The following is a 23,875-nucleotide window of genomic DNA, read 5'->3' on the forward strand; positions in this document are numbered from 1 at the left end:
AGAACACAGGCAGCAACCTCTGTGATCTTGGCCACAGCAACTTCTTGCTAGACACGTCTCCAAAGGGAAGGGAAGCAAGGGCAGAAATGAACTATTGGGACTTCATCAAGATATAAAAGCTTTTGCACAGCAAAGGAAACAGTCGACAAAACCAAAAGACAACCAACAGAATTGGAGAAGATATTTGCAAGTGACATATCAAATGAAGGGCTAGAATCCAAAATCTATAAAGAACTTACCAAACTCAACACCCAAAGAACAAATAATCTAATCAAGAAATGGTAGAAGGCATGAACAGATATTTCTCTAAAGAAGACATCCAAATAACCAACAGACACATGAAAATATATTCCACATCACTTGACATCAGGATAATAGAAATCAAAACCACAGTGAAATACCACCTCACACGAGTCAGAATGGCTAAAATTAACAAGTCAGGAAATGACGGATATTGGCGAGAATGCAAAGAAAGATGAACCCTCCTACACTGTTGAGGGTGGGAATGCAAACAGGTGCGGCCATTCTGGAAAACAGTGTGGAGTTTCCTCAAGAAGTTGAAAATAGAGCTACCCTATGACCCAGCAACCGCACTACTGGGTATTTACCCCGAAGATACAAATGTAGTGATCCAAAAGGGCAACAGAACCCCAATGTTTATAACAGCAATGCCCACAATAGCCAAATTATGGAAAGAGCCTAGATGTCCATCAACAGGTAAATGGATAAAGAGGATGTAGTATGTATGTGTATACACACACACACACACACACATACACAATGGAGTATGATGCGGCCATTAAAAAATGAAATCTTGCCATTTCCAATGATGTTGATGGAGCTAGAGCTAACTAAGTGAGATAAGCCAATCAGAGAAAGACAATTATCATAGGCTCTTACTGATATATGTAATTTGAGAAACAAAATAGAGGATCATAGGGGAGGAGAGGAAAAAAAATAAAACAAGATGAAACCAGAGAGGGAGACAAACCGTAAGAGACTCCTAATCATAGGAAACAAACTGAGGTTTGCTAGAGGGGAGAGGGCTGGAAAGATGTGGTAACTGGGTGATGGACATTAAGGAGGGCATGTGATGTAATGAGCACTGGATATTTTGTAAGACCAGTGAATCACAGACCTGTACCTCTGAAACCAATAATATAGTATATGTTAATTAATTGAATTTAAATTTTTTTAAAAAGAGTTTAAACTTTGCCATAGCATAAAAGGAACTGATGCCTTCCAGGAATTGAAATAAAGAAGTAATTGTATAACTTTGTAATAAATGTTAAGTGTTTATGAATATTGAAAGTTTGGAGTCAACTACATTTTTCTGAAGAGTTTGGTTTCTTAGTAAGTCAATCCATGTATTTTCACAGGGCATCTGTCCTAACAAGGTTCCGTGCTGGTGTTTGTGAGAGTAGGAGAATAGACTGAGATGGCTACCAGGAGATTGGAATCAAGAGATTGAACTTTTGGTTGTATTTTGGCCATTAATTGACTCCCTGACCTTGAGCAAGTCACTTTCTCTGTCTGGGCTGTGAGTCAGTTCCTTCTTTTAAAATGACTATCAGTCTTATGATTGAGGCATAGAATTTAACTCTTGAAGTGGTTTTGGAGCTCATCTTCATCTAGCAGGTCCAAAGAAATGAATTAAGTTTCTGAAAGGCATTGAGTCAGAAAAAGATCTGGTACTATAACTTGGTCTTCCTGGTCGTCAATCTATGGATGAGTTTTGAAATTCTTCCAGTCATGAAATCTTGTCATTCCATGATTGAAGTATAAGAGAGTATTTCTGCTCTAAAGGATCCCATAATCAAATTGAGGAGATACTTAACACACATAAATAGTTATTATAAGACAGCAAATGAGGTCCTATAAGCAGGACAACAAACTCACTTCTTTGGCCATTCAGAGAAGCAAGTTGTCAGGAAAATCACTGATATTTGAGCTGAGCTTTTTAAAAAATGGAATGATAGAAAAGATCATTATGGATGGAGAAAAGTAGCCAGAGCAAAGTTAAGGACATGATAAGCCAGGAGGACATTAACTGAATCTGTCCAGCAGGAGCGGATGGTTAGATAGGGTTTACGAGTAATAGTCCTCAGGGCGAGGGAATTTATGGTGTCTGTCTTTCCGATTCCATGGGGCTGACCTTAAGTATCTATCTATGGTGAGGCAATCTGACGTCAGTCTATAACAGGGGGAAGCAGAATGTGTTAACTATGACCGAGATCTCTTATAATTAATTATATGCTAATTTCTGATCTGTCCTCAAGCAATTTTATTTTTAAATGACATTTTAAGCATAACTGATACACAGTGTCCCTGGCACCAGTGCTTGATAATTTAATTGGTAGAATAATGAAGAACAATTGACATATTTTGCTAGTAGTTCTTTGGAACAGATTGTTTAAATAACTACAATTGTTTATAAACAGAAATGTGTGAGACCCAGCTGGCTTGATAAATTTCCTGCTTTATGTGAAAATGGTGGAAAGGTGAGAGAGAGACTAAAAGTATGTTTAGGGGGGGGTGCCTGGGCAGCTCAATTGGTTAAGTGGCTGCCTTTGGCTCGGGTCATAATTCCAGGGTCTTAGAAATGATCCCTGAGTCAGGCTCCCTGCTCAGCAGAGAGTCTGCTTCTCTCTCCCCCTCTTCCTGCTGCTCTGCTTGCTGGTGCTCTCTATCTCTCTGTAAAATAAATAAATAAAATCTTTTTAAAAAAATAAATAATAGTTTCGTGTTTAGGGATGCCTGCCTGGCTAAAGCATGTGACTCTTGATCTCAGAGTCGTGAGTTCATACCCCACATTGGGCATGGAGCCTACTTTATATAAATAAATAGAACTTTTTTTTTTAAATAAAAGTATCATGTTTAGCATGGGTAGTTAGAGAAATTTTATTATAGCAGGACAATAGCAGTATGTATACTTTAAAAACAAGGAAACCTCAAAACAACAATAAAATAGAAATCACAAAACAGGATGAGAGAAATAAGACCTAACATTTATGTCAATAAATGTAAATAAAGTCCCCATTAGATGATAAGAACTTTCACCTAAAACAAAATATAGCTATGTTCTCTATTCACCTAAAACATAATTACACAAAAGATTCACAAATACGAGGATAGAGAAAAATTGGACAAAAATAAAGCAAAACATTTTAAAATCAAAAAAATAAGAGAAAATAATACAAGAGTGGCAGTATTAATATTAGTTAAAATAAAAGTTGAGGGGATTGGGAGGGAGACAAACCATAAGTGACTCTTAATCTCACAAAACAAACTGAGGGTTGCCGGGGGGAGGGGGTTTGGGAGAAGGGGTTGGGATTATGGACATTGGGGAGGGCATGTGATTTGGTGAGTGCTGTGAAGTGTGTAAACCTGGTGATTCACAGACCTGTACCCCTGGGGATAAAAATATATGTTTATAAAAAATAAAAAAATTAAAAAAAAAAAAAAAAAAAGTTGAGGGATAAATGTTTTGTATAGAAGGATTGTTTTATAAAAGGTGTGAATCCCAAAGAATGTATAATGTATTATAACACAGAAATATAGAGAGCAAAGCTATTAGAAGGCAAAAGCTGGAAAGAAACACAATTGTTATGGAAAAAATAGCACACCATACTTAGTCTTCAATAAGTCATGAAGTCAAAAATAAATAGAATGTAAATGTGCTTAATAAGGTTAATTTAATTAAATTAACTTTGTGTCTTATAGATGATATAATCAACCTTTGTATATTACAGGTGATATAATCAAATATCCATGGATCACTTATTAAAAATTACTTTATAGTGAACAAAAAAGCCTCACTAAATTCAAAAAAAGTGAATTTCTTTTTTTTTAAGATTTTATTTATTTATTTGACAAAGAGAGATCACAAGTAGGCAGAGGCAGGCTGGGGGTGGGAGAAGCAGGCTCCCCGTGAGCAGAGAACCCGACATAGGGCTCAATCCCAGGACCCTGGGATCATGACCCAAGCTGAAGGCAGAGGCTTAACCCACTGAGCCACCCAGGTGCCAAAAAAAAGTAAATTTCTTCATAGTATAATAAAAGTATTAAAAGTAAAAAAATAAAAAATATAAACCAAAATCTCACATGTATTAAAACAACCATCCTAAATAAATATTAGATGTTAAAGAAAATGAATCATTCAAATACAGATTAAATGGAAAATTACAGCAGTGCAAAAGCTACATGTCAAAGCTTATGGCTAAAAAGTGATTAAAAGATTTTATAGAAATAGTCATTCATAAAGGCTGAAGGAGTATGGCTGATGATAAATTCTGAATACACAAGCAAAGTGAAAATCCTTAGGGCTCAATTCAGATAAATCCATAGCCTCAAAAGTTTTCATCATTTAATAAGGAAGAATGAAGATAAACTGCTATGAATTCAGCTCAAAAAAAAATCCAAAGAACAACAAAATATACTTAAAGCATGAAGAGAAAAAAATTTTTAAGTATAATCAGAAATTACAAAAACAGTCCAATTTATGAGCATATTCAGGAATTGATTGAAAAAAATAAGTGTGTTTGACAATTCTATTAAAAAAGGGAAAACAAAATAAAACTCAATATGAGAAAGGTATGAACAAATTTTTAAACAAGGCTACACTTTGTATTATACTTTGTACTATGTGTATAGAGTGAAAATTTCAACAAAATTCACAATTTCTAGAAAAACACAAATAACCAAAATTACATAGGAAACCAGATATAACTATAAATATGGGAGTTATATTTAAGCCATCAAATTTTTTAAGTTCTTAAATTCTCAAAGAATTATCTCCAAAAAGGAGTGTTTACTGTTTTACAAATAGACTAAAACAAAATGTTTAATGAACAAATATTTCATATGCTATATAAAGTGGCCCAGACTACAGAAAACATTTAAAGCTTCTCACTTTACATTATACAACTCATGTAACCTGGTTACCAAAAGCTAAACTGGTACCTGAAGTACACGCACACACACAAGATTACAGAATAGTCTTGATCATAAATATAGGTATAATAATCTGTTTTTTTTTTTAATTTTTTATTTTTTATAAACATATATTTTTATCCCCAGGGGTATAATAATCTGAAACAAAGTTTTATCAGAATCAAATAAACTCAGTTATTCAAAGAATGCCAAGGTGGATTGCTTGTAAATATCTATTAGTATAGACCAGTAGACCACGGGATCTAATAAGAATTGATGAATGACCATCTCAATAGTTTACAGAAAAAATATTTGATAATATTCAACAACCATTCCTTTTTTTTTAAAACTCTTAATTGACAAAGAAGGATATAACCTAACATCAGTAACTGTTATTATGTACAGTCATTCCCATTAAAACCAGGATCAAAACAAGAATGCCCACCCCATAATTGTTATATAGCCTTATTCTAGATATTCAAATAATGTAATAAGATGTGAAAGAAAAGTAAGAGTAACAAACTTATGGAACAAAAGTATTATTTATCAGAATATCATTATTTTCCTAAAAAATCCTAAATCATTAGAATGAGGAGTAGATGTATACAATTACAAAGTCGGCATACAAAAAAATTAATAGTTAGTGATTCTATTTATGTGATGTTCAAGAACAGACAAAACTAATCTCTGATGATTGAAGTCAGAACACGGCTTGCTCTGAGTGGGGAGCATTGCCTAAAAAGAAGTATAAAGAAAGTTTCAGGGGGTATGGAGTTGTTCTATATCTTGATTGGAGTGCTGACTAATGTATACATCACATTTAATATATGTAAATATTACTGTCTGTAAATTGGAATCATACAATATATAGCCTTTTCAGGCTGGCTTCTTTCACTTAAAGGCATATTGCATTTCTGTGCCTTGATAACTCATTTCTTTTTATCGCTGAATATATTTGATTTTATGGATGTGCCATAGTTTCTGTATTCATTCACCTAATGAAAGGCATCTTGCTTGCTTACAGGCTTTGGCAATTGTGAATAAAGCTACTATAAGCTTTGGTGTGCAGGTTTTTATGTGGACATAGTTTTCAGCTCATTGGGGTAAATACCTAGAGAACAATTTTGAGATCACATGATAAAACTTTTTAGCTTTGTAAGAAACTGCCTATTTCCCCAATTATCTATACCATTTTGCATTCTCTCCAGCAATGAATGAGAGTCCCTTTTCTTTTGTCCTCACCAGCATTTGATATTATAAGTTTTTTGGACTTTAGTCATTCTAATATATGTGTGGCAGTATCTCATTGTTTTAATTTGCATTTCCCTGATGACATTTGATGTCGAACATCTTTTTGTATCCTCATTTGCCATCTGTTTATCTTCATTGTTGAGGTTATCTGTTAAAATCTTTTGCCCATTTTTAAGTTGGATTATTTTCTTAATACTGAGTTTTAAGAGTTATTTGTATATTTTAGATGTAAGTCTTTTATCAGGTGTGTGTAATCTTCTAGTATGTAGCTTTCCATTATCTTTCCAGTATCTTTCTCAGAGTAGAAGTTTTTGTTGTTTTTTTTTTAAGACTTTATTTTTATTTATTTGAGAGAGAGACAGTGAGAGAGAGCATGAGTGAGGAGAAGGTCAGAGGGAGAAGCAGACTCCCCATGGAGCTGGGAGCCCATTACGGGACTCGATCCCGGGACTCCAGGATCGTGACCTGAGCCGAAGGCAGTCGTCCAACCAACTGAGCCACCCAGGCATCCCTCAGAGTAGAAGTTTTTAACTTTAATGAAGTCCAACTTCTCTTTTTCTTTGTTTATGGATCCTACTTTTTGTGTTGTAACTAAAAACTCAACACCAAAGCCAAGATCACTTATTTTTCTCCTAAAACTTTTTAGTTTAAAAAATAAATAAAAATAAATAAAAAATTTAAAAATAAAAAAAACTTTTTTAGTTTTATAGTTTTGTGTTTTACATTTTGACCTATGACCCAATTGGAGTTAATTCTTGTGAAAGATGTGAGATCAGTCTAGATTCTTTTTTTTTTTTTAATTGCCTATGGATATCCAGTTGTTCCTGTACTGTGTGTTGAGGAAAAAACAGTCCTTTCTCCATTGAATTGTTTTTGTTCTTTTGTCAAAGATCAGTTGACTGTATTTGTGTGGGTTGATTTCTGGACTCTATTCTGTTCCATTGATGAATTTGTCTTTTTTTTTTACCAATACTACACTGCCTTGATTATTGTAGCTTTATAGTAAGTCAGTCAGTAAGTTGAGCAGTGTCCTTTGACTGTTCTTCAGTATTTTTTTAATATGTATATGTGTGTGTGTGTGTATAAAGATTTTATTTATTTATTTGTTTGTTTGTTTGTTTATTTATTTGGCAGAGGGACAGAGAGAGAGATCACAAGGCAGAGAGGCATGCAGAGAGAGAGTGGGAAAGCAGACTTCCCCGGCCAAGCAGAGAGTCCCATGCAGGGCTTGATCCCAGAATCCTGGGATCATGACCTGAGCTGAAGGCAGAGGCTTTAACCCACTGAGCCACCCAGTTGCCCCCTTCTTCAGTATTCTTAAGTCTTTTACCTCTCCATATAAATTTTATAGTTTGTCGATATCTACAAAATAACTTGCTCTGGGATTTTGACTGGGATCGTATTGAATCTGTTGATCAAGTTGGGAAAAACTGATATCTTAACACATCTTCTTGTCCGTGAATATATAATATCTCTCCATTTATTTAGATCTTGGATTTCTTTCATCAGAGTTTTGTAGTTTTCCTTATATGTAGATCTTTACATATTTTATTAGTTTTTTTATTAAGTATTTCTTGGCCTGGGGGTGTTAATTTAAATGGTATGGTTTCAAATTTCAAATTCCAATTGTTTATTGCTGATATATAGGAAAGCAATTGACTTTTATATATTAACCTTGCTTGGGACGCCTGGGTGGCTCAGTTGGTTAAGCAGCTGCCTTTGGCTCACTCAGATCATGATCCCAGCGTCCTGGGATGGAGTCCTTGCTCCGCAGGGAGCCTGCTTCTCCCTCTGACTCTGCCTGCCACTCTCTCTGCCTGTGCTTGCGCTCTCTCTCTCTCTCTGACAAATAAAAAAATCTTTAAAAAAATAAAAATAATAAATATATATATATATTTATATAAACCTTGCTTAATTAGTTACAGGATTTGTTGTTGTTGTTTTGGTTTTTGTCAGTTCTGTGGGATATTCTGCATTGACAGTTCTATCATCTGCAAGCAAGTTAATTTCTTCTTTCCCAGTCTGTACCTTTTGTTTCCTTATTAGTCCCTGTTGTCTCATTAGTTAGGACTTCCAGTGTGATATTGAAAGGAGTGGTAAGAGGGAACATTCTTGCCTTGTTCCTGATCTGTATGCAGATTATACCTCATTAAAATAAGTTAATTAAAACTAATAGTTCTGTGTTCTAGCAGTGAACATCTAGAACATAGAATGTAAGAAAAACTGTTTCCATCGTAATACAAGAAAAGCTATATTTAACCAATGGCCAAGACATAAAATAAACTACAAAATTTCACGAAAATGCATAAAAGATTTGTATGAATGGACAGAGATATCAGATTCTATCTCAAAGATTTAGTATTGCAAAAATTTCCAAAATTAGTTTGTAGCCTTAATAAAATTCAAATCAAAATTCTAATAATGGAATTTTTTATTAACCCAGAGAAAATAGTCAAGTTCATTTGAAAGTATGAACAGGCAAAAGTAGTGAAGACATTTTTAAAAAATAAGAGTAATGAGGAGGGGCTTTCTCTGCCAAAAATCAAAACATGTCATAAAGTAATAGTAGTTAAAATATTACAGGTACAAAAAGTGCATATTAGAGAAGCAAACCACATAAACCAGAAACAGTCTCTAGTATACTTGAGAATTTCAGTGGGCGCCTGGGTGGCTCAGTGGGTTAAAGCCTCTGCCTTCGGCTCAGGTCATGATCTTAGGGTCCTGGGATTCAGCCCTGGGTCGAGTCTCTGCTCAGCAGGAAGCCTGCTTCGCCCCGCACCGCCTGCTTGTGATCTCTGTCAAATAAATAAATAAAGTCTTTTTTAAAAAATTTCAAATATAATAAAGGTAGCGGTCCAAAAACTGGGAAGAGGATAATTCTGTAAATGTTACTGAAAAAATTAAGTATGTAGAAACAAAGTTAGAGATTCACCACACACATTATATGACAGTAAATTACAAATGGATTCAGCTATTCATCCAAGGTTCCCTAGGAAACAGTCTAGTTAAGGAGATTTGTTGTGTAGGAGGTTCAGTGCTGAGTCAATTAGTCTGGTGGAGCAGAGGGGCAGTCAGGCTACCATACAGTCAATGCAGGGAGTTCAGCCCACCAGCGGGGAGCCCACCAGCGGTCTGGAATGGACCTTCAAAGTGCTAGATTGAGACAAGGGCCTTTGTACCCTGATATCGACTAGACGTTGGATTTAGGGTTTACCCCAGAGGGTTGTAGTCTTGGACGAGACCACTCCCTTTAGCTGAGAGAAATTCCGGGAGAAGAATTCAGCTGTCAGCCATCAGCAGCCAACTCTCCCAGCAACAGGTGGATGAGAGCCTTCATCTTAAAGACAGAATCTGAGTGGCACACAGCATCCACTACATAGTGAAATGTAAAAGATGAAATTAGAAAACAAATAAAGGAAAATATTGATAAACATTCCTAAAATAGGATTGAGGAGGACTTTTTTGTGATACTTTCCCACAAAAGCTGTTGTAAAACAGCTATTGTGACAGTTGGTTTTATTGAGGTGGGGAATATCGGTGGGAAGAGAAAGCAGTAGGAAAAGCCATGGCCAATGTGGTCCAAGTGTGACCTCATTTGCCTGCAAGCCTGGACATTTAGAGGACTGGCTTTTCTTTCTAGTGCTGCTTTTTTCAAAGCCCTGAGAAATAAAGCATGTCAGCCTTGATTTGTGACCTGAACTAATACTCCTATGAGACCCTCAGGATTAATTCAAGTGTGTATCTGGTAGGGAGGGTCTTGTTTTCAGTCACCCAAAGGGCCCTGCTTATTTCAAACTCAACATGTTTGTAAGAAAACATGGGGGGGGGGGGGGCGCGCGCGCCTGGGTGGCTCAGTGGGGGGTAAGAAAACATGGTCTCCAGGGAATATTCCCCTACCTCTCCTTACAGTTGCACATTCCTGGGTGGCCTTACCCCACTTTTGTGAGCCTGTTTTAGAAAGTTAAGGAGCTGCTAGACATCTAGAGTGGTGAACTTTTTTCCAGATGTGCTCTCTCAATGTCCCCGTGTTCTCACTTGCTTCTTTGTTCTGAACCCTTGGGAGGGCTAATGTGTGGTTTGAGATCAGGCTCTAGGAAGGAACACGACGTCCTCAGGGTCATTAATAATTATGATAACAGCCTCAATGACCATACCAGACACTGTGAGAAGCACTTTCACATATCATCTCACCAAATCATCCTAAATTTCCACTTTACAGTTGAAGGAAGTGAGATTTAAACTGACCAAGTTGCCCCAAATCACACAGCTAGAAGCACTCTCCTGAGTCACCTGGATATGGATTAGGAACTGATTCCAAACACCTCACTCTTTGTACTTCTAGTTCCTCTTGGGTCCCATTCAATGAGACAGGTTATAGGGACCACTTAATATGCAGCTATTATGAGATCAGTGATCTCAGTCTTGGCTTCACACAGATCCATCAGAGGACTTTCCAAAAATCCTGTTGGTTCCAGTGGCAAGCAAAATTTGGAGACCATGTATTAGATGCACACAAAAATACTCTAGAATACAAAATCGGTGTCTTAAAAGCTAATGTTATCTCCATTCCTAAACTTTGAGATTGAATCATTGGATGATCCTGTGACTACTCTGAGACTTTTTTTTACAACTTTATTTTCATATTAACCTAACAGAAATGAAAACATAGAACACAGAGGCTTCACTTGGCTTAGAAATTTTAGGTCCCGCCATACATCCTCCTATGTGGTGGGGAGTTGGAGCTCTGAACAGTTAGAAAGCCTTGGTTTAAGTTTCAGACTTACCACTTACTACCTATGTGATTTTTTTTTTTTTTACTACCTATGTGATCTTGATCTTGATATTTCTCCTTAAACTGAAGGAAGCCAACTGGATATTTGAGCAGCAGAATGACATGCTGGGTGTTGGGGGATACCTCTTTCTAGAATACTAGAAAACTAGAGACAAAGATGTTGTTCAAGGGCTACAGGGTGTTGATAATGCTACCTTTACCCACCCACCTCAGCCTTCATGCGGTTCAGGATAGGGAGAGCAATCTGATGTTGATTTGGGCTTAAGAGTTAGGAGACCCTGTTCTTTGTAAGGGCTCCTTAAATTGAAGCACATACTTATTGGCCATAGTTCTTCGAAAATGAAGATTTAAGATCTGAGCCTAAAAGAGCAGTGACAAAGCAAGAATCTGTTGTGACTTCAGATTTTATAAAGATCCTAACACTGAGGAACTGGAAGTCCAGGATCCCATGCCAAGGATTGCTGTATCTGCTTCTGCTCTGTGCATTCTTCTCAACTCTGATTCAATAAATTAGGACCTTAACCTAACTTGGAGTGGGCATATGTCCCAGCTCTATTTCCTTCATGCTTCAAGATTGACAGAGAAGTACTAGGTGTGAGATTAGAATTGGGATTAAGGTGGTGCTGTAAGAGGAAATAATCCCTTCTTACACACATGGAGGCAGCTTTGGAGCCCTCCAAGGACCTCTCTGTCTTCTCCAGTTGCTGTACTCATGCTTTCCCTTTCAGAAGAACAGCATTGTGTCTTGGCTACTATCCAGTTTAATCATACTGCCCATTTCCCAAACTTCCCTTCACAGGCACCGGACAGGCACATGATTCCTCCTAGCTTTTGCTCTGGTGTCATTTTGGAGAAGCATTGATTTGTGTCCTTTAAGGTTGCTTAGCAATGAGACACGGGAGGCAGAGTGAGCAGATAGAATTTCACAGGTGGCTCTTTCTTCTCCCTGTTGCATTTGTTTTCACCCTCTGTTTCAGCCCATTTTAGTCTTTTTGTTGCTCTGTAAAGTCTTGATCTCAGTTTTTATATTACAAGACTTATGTTTGTGCCTGTTCTATTGTTATCCACCTTGAAGACTTTTCAAAAGCATGAAAGGCACACACTATAAACAAGTTATATCATTTTGGATTTCCATGTCTGTGGTGGGAGCATGGCATACATGATATTAGATACATGCCAGTGAAACTCTGAGCTGGGGAAACACCTGGAAATTTACGTTCATGTGGAGGCACCCAAGAATTCTAAGCAGGCATCTGACAGACTTCTGCCATGCTAGAATGGGCACAGAAGGATGAGTTGGCATCCAGAATATTGCATCCCCATCTCCAGGGAAGCTTTGCCAGGAAATTTGTTTACTATAATAAATTGTGTAGAACAGAAATATTGGGGTTTTGATATGGGTTCTAGCAGTGCATTTGTGAAATGGCAGAGTATGGAAAGAATGGGAGTTTGGGGTTAGAAAGGGGTCTGAACCTCAGGCAAGAAAGATACAAGATTCATGACCAAGAAAGTTAGCTCATGGTGTAGCTCGGTGCTTTCCCTGACACACCAACATACACCCATGCCTCACTAGATCCCTGCACTTCCTACCCCACCAAACAGAACCTGGCAAGCCCAGCTCAGAGAGGGGTTTAAGGAGCCAGGCAGCCTTCTTAACTGTAGGAGTAGCCTGTCAGATCTTACTCTAAATGTCATGAAACCATTTTTACAGGAATATAAATTTCTAATTTAGCTTTTCTCTTTACACATTCCTTTGGCATATGTGCTAAAGCACATGTTTAAAAAACTAGCTATAGTTCAATTCTGATTTTCTTACTTTAAAATGATCAGCACTTCACGCTTTTATGCATAATTCATTATATAAACCATAGATCTTTTTTGAGCTCACAGGAGGGCAGACAAGTGTGAAAATACAGTTTTGTGGGTCATACCAAGTTAGCTCATGCAGGAACTCCATACTTAGACCTGTTTCTATCCAGGTGACTTCCAGTGCACAAGTATTCAGCTAGAAGTATCTGAATATCACTATGCAGCATTTGGAGATGGTTATAAGGAAGAAAAATGCTACAACTTCCTGCTTCAAGGCACTTGGTTTTTTCTTTGCCTCCTAAAGTTTGAAATTAGGACTCTGTTTAAGCATACATTTTCATCTAGGTTCATGTTGTTAGAAGAACTTCTGCTTGTTGTAACATCTCTGAACCCAAGATGTCTATTACAGTTCTGTCAGCCAGGCAGCACTCATGACGGTCATCATTGTACACAGCTGAATTTTGGTTGTAGTTGTTCACCTCATCTCTCCATTTGAAGCAGATGCATATTTAACTGCTTTTTCTAAAGGCACCACAAAGATGCACTGTGACTCAGCATTGACATAAAAAGTTATTGTGTATGCAGAGGACATCAAAGTGGGTTAGCAGGGCATCAATTTGATACTTGTGGAACAAATGTCCATCATTGTAAGAATGATCTCCATTCCGTAGTCCAAACCCAACAATTAAGTCCTAGATGAGATCAAGGGAAAGAAAACACCCACAAAGCAGTTAAAATTCAGTTATGTTTTGTTGCTGAGATGCTTGCAAAAGGGTTGACAGTTACTTAATGACATAAGTGAAGGAATATATGAAAAACTGTCTAGGTGAGTCTAAAGCAGTTCTTTCAATAAGAGTAAAATAAAAATTATAACTGTGGGGCACCTGGGTGACTCAGTCAATTAAGCATCTGATTTCAACTCAGGTCATGATCTCAACTCAGGTCAAAATCTCATCACGATTTCAACCCAGGGATCCTGAATTGAGCCCCTCATTGGGCTCTGTGCTCAGCGGGGAGTCTGCTTCTCATTGTCCCTCTGCCCTTCCCCTGCTGTGCTCTCTCTCTCAAATAAATAAAATCATTTTTTAAAATCGTAATTCTAGGGGCACCTGGGTGGCTCAGTGCGTTAAGCCTCTACCTTCGGCTCAGGTCATGATCCCAGGGTCCTGGGATCCAGCCCCACATCAGGCTCTCTGCTCAGCAGGGAGCCTGCTTTTCCCTCTCTATCTGCCTGCCTCTCTGCCTACTTCTGCCTACTTGTGATTTCTCTCCCTGTCAAATAAATAAATAAATAATATTTAAAAAATCATAATTATATGAAAGCATTATGTCATAGTTTGTATTTTTTTTTTACCCACGCATAAAACAATATTTTACTTCTTCTAGTTGAAGTAATCTGGTACTTAAAGTAGAAGAGCTAAAATTTCCTTAGATAACTATTATATCTATTATCCAGTTGTTAGCCTGGAGAACTTACAAAATTTGCTGCCAGAATTGCATGTCTCACCATAGACTTAATGTACCCTCACATGGTTTTGACATGAACAACAAAGATTTCATGGTCTTGCAGATGGAGATGCTAAAGTCCAGAATCCAGAAGTCTCCATTCAATCACTAGACATTTATTTAATCAAATGGACCATAAGATGTGAATCATGGATGCCCTTTTCCCAGTGTTCCATGTTGACACTTGGGCTTAGAGGGGAAAACAGGGGAAGAAGAAGCAAAAGAGAAAAAGAAGAGAAACATGTAGGAGGACGTTTCTCTACAGACAGCTATTCATTACCCCTTAGTAGTGTTTATTTTCTCTAGCCTCTGCTCCAGGATACCTTCTCCACAATTCCCTCTCACCTTTTCCTTTTCTCTCCACCCCTATCTTCTTCCTTTTGCTTTTGTCCCCTCCTTCCCTCTCTTCCTGTCCTTCTAAACCTTGAGATGGTGGATTAACTGGAATGGGAAGGGAATGGAGACAGCAGGCCTTGAAAAAAGACTTTAAAAACTTAAAATTGCCAATCTGTCTTCATCTCAAATCCTACTATATTCTATATGCCTCTTCTGTAAATAAAGTTTTATTGAGTCACAGACACACCCATTCATGTACATCTTTCCTCCATCTGCTTTTACACTATGATGACAGAATTGAGTACTTGCAAGAGAGACCATATTCACAAAGCCTAAAATATTTACTAGTCTGTCTAGATTTGCACCTCCCCAAGAATATCCTGCAGAATTCTAGTTCTGCAAAATGTTAAACAGATATTGCTGGGAAGAAAAAGATTCTCAGGTCAAATAATTTTGGAAACTTTGCTTTTCAGTCACAAGACTTCTTGGAGCCTTTAATATGCTAATGTGCATTGTAAATTTCTGAGAAGTAGCTGAAGAATACAGCATTTTCCCAAGTTTTTTCACAGAGCTCTTGATGAGGATAGAGTTCCTCAGAACACATATTGGAAAATATCTCTTCAACAATATACAAGGTACATAAGTGAGAAAGGCAAAATGTGTCCATACACATTCAGCTGTATAAAGAATGGGAAGGGGAAATGTAGTTAAGGGCTCACTTGTGAATGTTTCAATTATCTCTGGAAAGGTCCATAATTAACTGGTAACATTGCTTACTTTATGTGAGTTACAGCTGGGACAGAGACTTTTCATTATATTTTTCTGCATTTTGACTTTTCAATCATAACTATATACTTTACTATCTAAATAATCAATTAATCTGTCAATCAACTTAACTAAGTCTTGAAACAAAAATGTAAAATGGTAAACCACTTCAGAAAACAGTTTGACAATTTTTAACAAAGTTAAATATACGCTTACCATATGTCCCAGCGGTTCTCTTTCTAGGTATTTACCCAAGAGAAATGAAAACATATGTCCATAGAAAGACTTGTAAACAAACATTCATAATAGCTTTATTCATAATAGTTCTAAGCTGGAAACAACCCAAATGTTTGTCATTAGATGAGTGAATGCAAATTGGGGCAGAGCCATATAATGGAATACTACTCAGCCATAAAAAAGGAACAAATTACTGATGCAGCAAATGAATAAATTTCACAGATGTTACAAAGAAAAACACAAAATATTCTATCTACATCCACTTATGTAAATATCTACAACAGAAGAAACAAACCTAATAGTGATAGAAGTCAGATCATTGGTTGCCTGGAATAGGTGTAGAGGAGGAGATCTGATTGCAAAGGAACACAAGGACTTTCCAGGGAAACAGAAATGTTCTCTATCTTGATTGTGGTTTGATTGGTTTGTGGTTTGACTGCTGGCTACACAAGTATGTACACTTGTCAAAACTCATCAAGTACAGGTTATGTGGATGTGTGGATTTAATTGCATATAAAGTTAATTTTAAATAATAAATAATATTTAATTATAATTTATTTAATTATAATAATAATTATAATAAATAATATTATTAAAGTTAATTTTAAAAGGAAAGAAATAAATATTTCCCTAAGTCAATCAAAAGGGAGCCATGAAAAAGGAAGGAGTATGCAAGGTGAAAAGATGGATTCAAGTCAGTCCTCCAGTATGACTGCACACAGGATAAGTCTCTGCCCTACAGTATGGGAACCCCAGAGAAATGGAGAGAAATGAGCAGACCCTACCTGAACTGGTTCTCTTTTTTTGCTACCTGGGGATTCTGGTTTACAAACAGGCTCTATAGGAACAGAACTGTTCCACCTGGTTGAAGGGCTCTGTTTACCATGAGTGAGGTTGGTGACCCTTTCTCTCATTTGCTGTGTGGTAGATCAAACTATAAAGCTGTCCCTGATGGTATTCTCTGTTTCTGGGACCTCACAATTCGAAGGGTAGCTGCATTGTCATTTGGGGTATAATAGCTGGTGAAAATGTAAGCAACAGAGCTGACTTTGCTACCGCCCTGAAAGATTATTCCCAATGGGTTGTCTTCAGCTTATAAACCAACTGGACTCCAAAATAAAAGAAAAAGGGCTTTCGACTCTTAGAACACATTTCCTGATGGAAACAACATTATGGATCATTAAATACATGCATACCTACAAACCAACATCTTAAAATCCACCAAGTGTGAACTAAGGTATTGTGGACTTAATCTAAACTTAAGGCAGCCAGTGTTCTTTTTTCCCTTTCCCACTTCAGAGCCAAGTGTCTTTTCATATGAGTATAGGAATCAATCTTCTCTGCAGAACTTTAAAGTAAGTCTTCTTTCTTACAACATAGTAAAAAACCTAGTGGTTGTCTTTGTTTACAGATGTCCACATATACTCTAGCAGATATGTCTAGACAAACGTACAGACCTACTGAGGACTATAACACATGAATGAAATGTGGAGCCAAAGCTGGGTAGGATCTGACTCAGAATCTGCACACAGAGCAAGACAGACCTGGGATTGCAGCTTAGAACTGTCACATTCCAACTGTAAGATCTCAGGCAAATAACTTAAACCCCTTTGCATGTTTCCTCATCTGTAAGCTATGGCAATAATACCTATCTTGAAAAGTTATTATGTGGGTTTAATGAAATAAAGTAGACATTCCATTTACTATTGCCATGTAACAAACTTCCCCAAACCTTAGTGGCTTAAATCAATGACACCATTTATTTTGTTCACATACCTGCATTTTGGATAGGACTTACTGGGGACAGCTTGTCACTACTTCACTTAGCATCAACTAGGCTGAAATCACCTGAAGATTGATTTGCTCACCTGTCTGGCAGTTAATGCTGGGGAGACTCCTACTGCTGGGGGCTTAAAGAGCTGGGACTCCTTGGGCATGTCTATCTCTCTGTGATTCATACAGAATGGCAGCATTACCTTATTGCATGCCATCTTTTAAGAACTCATAATAGAACGTGGAACACATAGTGTCACTTCTACCATAGTATCTCAATGAATGTCAACACACTGTAAGAAGAACCTGTGGGAGTGCCTGAAAGGCTCTCTTGGTTGGGCGACTGCCTTTAGCTCAGGTCCTGGTCCCGGAGTCCTGGGAAGTCTGATTCTCCCTCAGGCCTTCTTCCCTTTCATGCTCTCTCTCACTGTCTTTCTCTCAAATAAATAAATAAAATCTTAAAAAAAAAAAAAAAAAAAAAAAAAGAACCTGTGGGATGAGATATTTTGGGGGCAGTCTTGTTTGAGAAATATAATCTGGCAGAGTAGGAGAGTATGTCACACAGTACCTGAAACATGTAGGACCAGATAAATAATATCTTTTTGACCATTCATACTGCTACCACCACTGTTACTACTATCATGTATTATTATTATTAGCATAATTGCCAGTAAACCTGGGGCAACTATCACTACTAATGTTCTGATGCTTGCCCTTCCTTTGGTGGGTGACAGCCATAGACACATTATCACTTCCAGGAAATCATTAAGTGGAAACCTTGTGTTGGCCTAAAACTTCTACAACATAATTTCCAGTGAGGGAAGGTGATACCATGATTGTGAGCAGAGAGGGCTGAACACACAAGCTGTAAATAAAATTAAACCTGGGGAACAGGAAGCAAAGACAAGAGCCTCCTCTGTGGTGAAGAGACGGTGAGGATGTCCATGGAGCCCCTTGTCCCCAGCTCTCCTCTCCCCCTGGAAAAGAAATGCAACATGAACTTACTAAGTCCTTTAACTCACAGTGTGTCGTACCCACATCACAATGTATAGATTTCTCTGGACTTGTGTCCCTCTGTATAGCCCCATTGAAGACCAAGGACAGAATTTAGACTTAATCAGTTGAAAGACATTCATTTGGTAAGAGACCCAAGAGAAAATAAAGACCATAAATCCGAAGTGCAAAATTACGAAGTTAATATCGAACAGTTTTAATGGGAAAAGATCGCTACAACTGCTCCTAATCCTCACCTGGCTTATGATGTTCTCAAAAAGTGGTTCTGTTTACAAGCTGACCCACTTGTTATGGGCTAGCTCCTGAGCTATTCCAATTGCTCTCTTGCACTCTGTTTCTGAACCTAGGCTGCCCAATTGGCTCCACATCCACCTGGTATGAGCACAACACTAGGAATAACAAATGTACCTTTTGAGGTTGTGTTTTACAAACGCAAGTTAATCTTACTGAAGGCAGAAAGTTTAGGTTCCCTTTGTTCTTGGCTCACTTTGGACTAAAAAGATATAGAAGATAACAGATCCAGTCAGTCCAGAAGGCACTGTTCCAGAAAAAAACCACAACTGTAGTTGCCAAGCAGAGTGGGATGGAGCACTGCTGTAGGCTACCTGATTATTTGTATTTGGAACTTACTGAATGCCTGGACCCTTTCCTGCATGGCCTCACCTGCCCTACCTCTTTTCTGTAGCTCATGTGGATGATGTGGCCTACTCCTCTGACAGATCTAGTTACCAGTCCCTCTGTACTCCCTTAGCAGTATCTATCAAATTTGGTGAGATTGGAATCACAAGGAAGTGATTAAAACACACACACACACACACACACACACCCCAATAACATAGTTTGTTCCCTGATAATCAGTTTCTGGTTCAGTCTAGAATAAGAACCTAATAGTTAATATTTCTAACAGGTTTCTAGATGATACTTATGGAGCTGGTGGTACACACTTAGAGTAGTTCTTCTAATAGTTCATATACCTCTACTATATTTGTTATATTCTGATTTTCATTATTTGCATAGCAAAGACTTAGCACTGTCCAATTGAAATAAATATGAGCCACATATATCATTTTAAATTGTGTAGTAGACACATAACAAGGTAAAACTAATTTTCATAACATTTTGTTTAACCAAATATATCCAAATATTATTTCAACACATCATCAATATGAAAAATTATTACTGAGACATCCTACATTTTTTTGTAAACCTTCAAAATTAGCTATGTATTTCATACTTCCTGAACATTTCAGTTTGAACTGCCCGCATTTGGAATGCTCAATAGCCACATGTGGCTAATGAGGAGTGCAGACTTAGATGTAGTACTATGTGCTAGACAATGTTATAAACCCTTTATATATTAACTCATTTAACTCTCACAGTAATCCTATGAGATAGTGTTATTAACCTCATTTTATAGATGAGGAAATTAAGGCACAGAGAGCTTAAGTGATTTACCCAAGGTCACTGGGCTAGAACATGGGGATAAGGGGTTTGAATCTTGGCAATCTGGCTTCAGGGTCAGCCTCATCACTCAAGTCCTCCCTGCTCAACCGCAATTCCTTGGAGGATAGGGAAGAAACATTATTTCGTTTCATATTCCCATAGCATAAACAACTATTAGCTCAGATAGGATACCTAGTAAATATGTGCTAAATTAATTAAATGAGTGAGAAAGGAAGATGAGGGGGTGACAAGGAATTTGTCAAATGTTCAGCCAACAGGATTAGGTGCCTTCAATCATCAGTGTGTATGATTGGTAAGAAGAATATTTTGGGGGGGTTATTAAGTTTTTTATTTTACTTCCAACATAGTTAACATACAGTGTTAGATTCATTTTAGGTGTACAGTATAGTGATTCAATAATTCTATATATCATTACTCAGTGATCATCATGATAAATGTAATTTTAATCCCCTTCAGCTATTTCACCCATTCCTCTCCCACCTTCCCTCTGATATGCTTTATTTTAAATAAGTACCCTAGGTTAAGGTTTTTTGTTTTTCAACAGAAACATTTTTACTTGAAACATACTTCAAAATACATGCTTCTAAAAGGTATATATATCACATTCCATCCAAGCAAAATAAAATACACATTTTCTTCATGTACACACAAAAGAATGCCCTATTTAAATCACATAAAAATCAGGGCACCTGGGTGGCTCAGTCGGTTAAGCATCTGCCTTCAGCTCAGGTCATGATCCCAGGGTTCTGCTCCCAGGCCATGATCCCAAACTCCTTGCTCAGGGGGGAGACTGCTTCTCCCTCTCCTACTGCCTGACACTCCCACTGTTTATGAGCATGTGCTCTCTGTCACATAAATAAATAAAATCTTTGAAAATATCACATAAAAAGAATCATAACAAATATTACAAATTTAAGAAGACTGGAATCATACCAAGTATTTTCCAATCACAATGGTATAAAACTAAAGATGAACAATAAAACAAAGCTGGAAAATCGACAATGAAAATATTAAATATTTAATACATAAATCTTAACACACTGCTGCACAAACAATGGACCAAATAAAAGTCAAATGAAAGTATGTCTCAAAACAAAAGAAAGAGAAAACACAACATTCTAAAACCTATGAGATGCAGCAAAAGCAGTTAGAGTGAAATTCATGCTATACATGTTTGTATTAAGAAAAAAAGGGGGGGGCTTTTTTCTCGGGTACCGGAAGAAGGCGGTTCTCTTTTCGTGCCTAGTGCAGCCATGGCTCGTGGTCCCAAGAAACATCTGAAGCGTGTAGCAGCTCCAAAGCATTGGATGCTGGATAAACTGACTGGTGTGCTCACTCCTCGCCCATCTTCTGGCCCCCATAAACTGAGAGAGTGTCTCCCTCTCATCATTTTCTTAAGGAACAGACTTAAGTATGCCCTAACAGGAGATAAAGTAAAGAAGATCTGTATGCAGTGTTTTATTAAGATTGATGGCAAGGTCCGAAATGATATAACATACCCTGCTGGTTTTATGGATGTCATCAGCAGTGACGAGACCAGAGAGAATTTCCGTCTGATCTATGATACCAAGGGTCGCTTTGCTGTTCATCGGATTACACTCGAGGAGGCCAAGTACAAGTTGTGCAAAGTGAGAAAGATCTTTGTGGGGACAAAAGGCATCCCTCATCTGGTGACTCACGATGCTTGCACCATCCGCTATCCTGATCCCCTCATCAAGGTCAATGACACCATTCAGATTGATTTGGAAACTGGAAAGATTACTGATTTCATCAAGTTTGACACTGGTAATCTGTGTATGATGACTGGGGGTGCTAACCTGGGAAGAATTGGTGTGATCACCAACAGAGAGAGACACCCTGGTTCGTTTGATGTGGTTCATGTGAAAGATGCCAATGGCAACAACTTTGCCACCCGACTCTCCAACATTTTTGTTATTGGCAAAGGCAACAAACCATGGATTTCTCTTCCCCGTGGAAAGAGTATCCGCCTCACCACTGCTGAAGAGAGAGACAAGAGACTGGTGGCCAAACAGAGCAGCGGGTAGAATGGTCCCTATGTGACGTGATTGGAAGCCTTTATACCTAATTAAAGGTCATACAGCACGATTAAAAAAAAAAAAAAGTCAAATAATCAACATTACACCACAAGAAATTAGAAAAAGAAGAAACTTAGCTGAAATTTTTTAAATTTTTTAGCTGAAATTTAGTAGAGGAAGGAAATAAGGAAAAATCAGAAATAAATAGAGACCAGAATGAATAATAAAATAACACTGAAAATAATGACCAGTTTTTCCAAATAAATAAATAAAATTGGCAATGTTTTAACTACATTAATGAAGAAAAAACAAGAGAAGTCCAAAAACCAAGATGAAAAATGAAAAAAAAAATACAACAGATAACCACATAAATACATAATGTGATAACAGGTTGCTATAAAAATTATATACTAACAAATCAGATAACTTAGGGGAAAAAAACATAATTCTTAAAACACACATTACCAGATTGAATTTGAATCATGAATTCATGAATCTTGAATCCAAAAGAAAAGGAAATCTTAAACCAATAACAAAAATGAAAGTTAAATTAGTTGATACTGAGGCAGGATCAAAATAATACAAGAGCAGAAAAGTCTAGTTTTTCTGATGTAAGTATTGCTACTCCAGCTTTCTTTTGACATCCATATGCATGAAAAATGTTTCTCCAGCCCTCACTTTCAATCTATAGGTGTCTTTAGATCTAAAATGCAGCATAAAGATGGGTCTTCTTTTTATATCCTTTCTGAAACCCTTTGTCTTTTTTTTTTTTTTTTTTTTTTTTTTTTTTTTTTATTGGAGCATTTTGTCCATTTACATTCAGAGTAATTATTGATAGATATATATTTATTGTCATTTTATTACTTGTTTTGTCATTGTTGCTGGAGATGTCTCCAATTCCTTTCTTGTCTTTGTCACTTTTGGTCTCTCCTTTGCGTTGAAAAGTATCCTTTAATATTTCTTGCAGGGCTGATTTAGTGGTCGTGAACTCCTTTAGTTTTGTTTATCTGAAAAACTCCTTCTTATCTCTCCTTCTATTCTAAATGACAGCCTTGCTGGATAAAGTATTCCTGGCTGCAGATTTTTCCCATTCAGCACTTTGAATATATCATGTCACTTCTTCTGGCTTGCCAAGTTTTCTTTTTTTCCTTTTTCTTAGTTTCTGTTAAAAAAAAATCTCCAACTACCTTCATAGGTTTTCCCTTGTAAGTTAAGGACTTCTTTTGTCTTGCTGCTTTTAAGATATTTTCTTTATTAAATTTGTTTTGCAAATTTAATTACAATATGTCTTGGTGTTGGCCTGCTTTTGTTGATTTTGTTGGGAGTTCTCTGTGCCTCCTGGATCTGAATATCTGTTTCCTTCTCCAGATTAGGGAAGTTTATTGCTGTTATTTCCTGAAATAAATTTTCTGCTTCCTTTTCTGTCTTCTTCTTCTTCTTCCTTTTCTGTCTTCTTCTTCTTCTTTGTAGTAATACAAATGTTACTACATTTGATGGAGTCACTGAGTTCTCTAAATCTATTATCATGTTGCATCATTCTTTCTCTCCTTTGTTTGGCTTCATTTTTTTCCATTATTATGTTTTCTAGGTCACTAATTCATTACTGTGCTGCCTCTAATCTGCTGTTCATTACATCAAGCTTGTTTCCAATCTCATTTATTGCATTCTTCATCTCTGATTCATTCTTTTTTAACTCTTTTATCTCTATGGTAAGGGTTTCACTAATGTCTTCTATTCTTTCTCAAGCCCAGTGAGTATCTTTATGATTTAAATCCTCCATTAAGGGGTGCCTGGGTGGCTCAGTGGGTTAAAGCCTGTGCCTTAGGCTCAGGTCATGATCCTAGGGTCCTGGGATCGAGCCCCGCATCAGGCTCTCTGCTCAGCGGGGGGGCCTGCTTCCTCTCTGTCTCTCTGCCTGCCTCTCTGCCTACTTGTAATCTCTGTCTGTCAAATAAATAAA

The 23,875-nt window shown here is 37.2% G+C and overlaps 2 protein-coding genes across 7 annotated transcripts in view; both read left to right on the forward strand.

Annotated features, from left to right (window-relative positions):
* The window catches only part of TMEM108 (transmembrane protein 108), a 384,720-nt gene that overhangs the window by 327,051 nt on the left and 33,794 nt on the right, over window positions 1-23,875 (forward strand). The gene's annotated exons all lie outside the window — the stretch shown is intronic.
* On the forward strand, window positions 21,077-22,645 carry LOC131824551 (small ribosomal subunit protein eS4-like). The gene has a single exon (XM_059162630.1). The coding sequence runs from the start codon at window positions 21,133-21,135 to the stop codon at window positions 21,922-21,924; it is 792 nt and encodes a 263-aa protein (XP_059018613.1). The 5' UTR covers window positions 21,077-21,132; the 3' UTR covers window positions 21,925-22,645.

This window comes from Mustela lutreola, chromosome 2, assembly GCF_030435805.1.
Source record: "Mustela lutreola isolate mMusLut2 chromosome 2, mMusLut2.pri, whole genome shotgun sequence".
Classification (NCBI taxonomy): Eukaryota; Metazoa; Chordata; class Mammalia; order Carnivora; family Mustelidae; genus Mustela; species Mustela lutreola.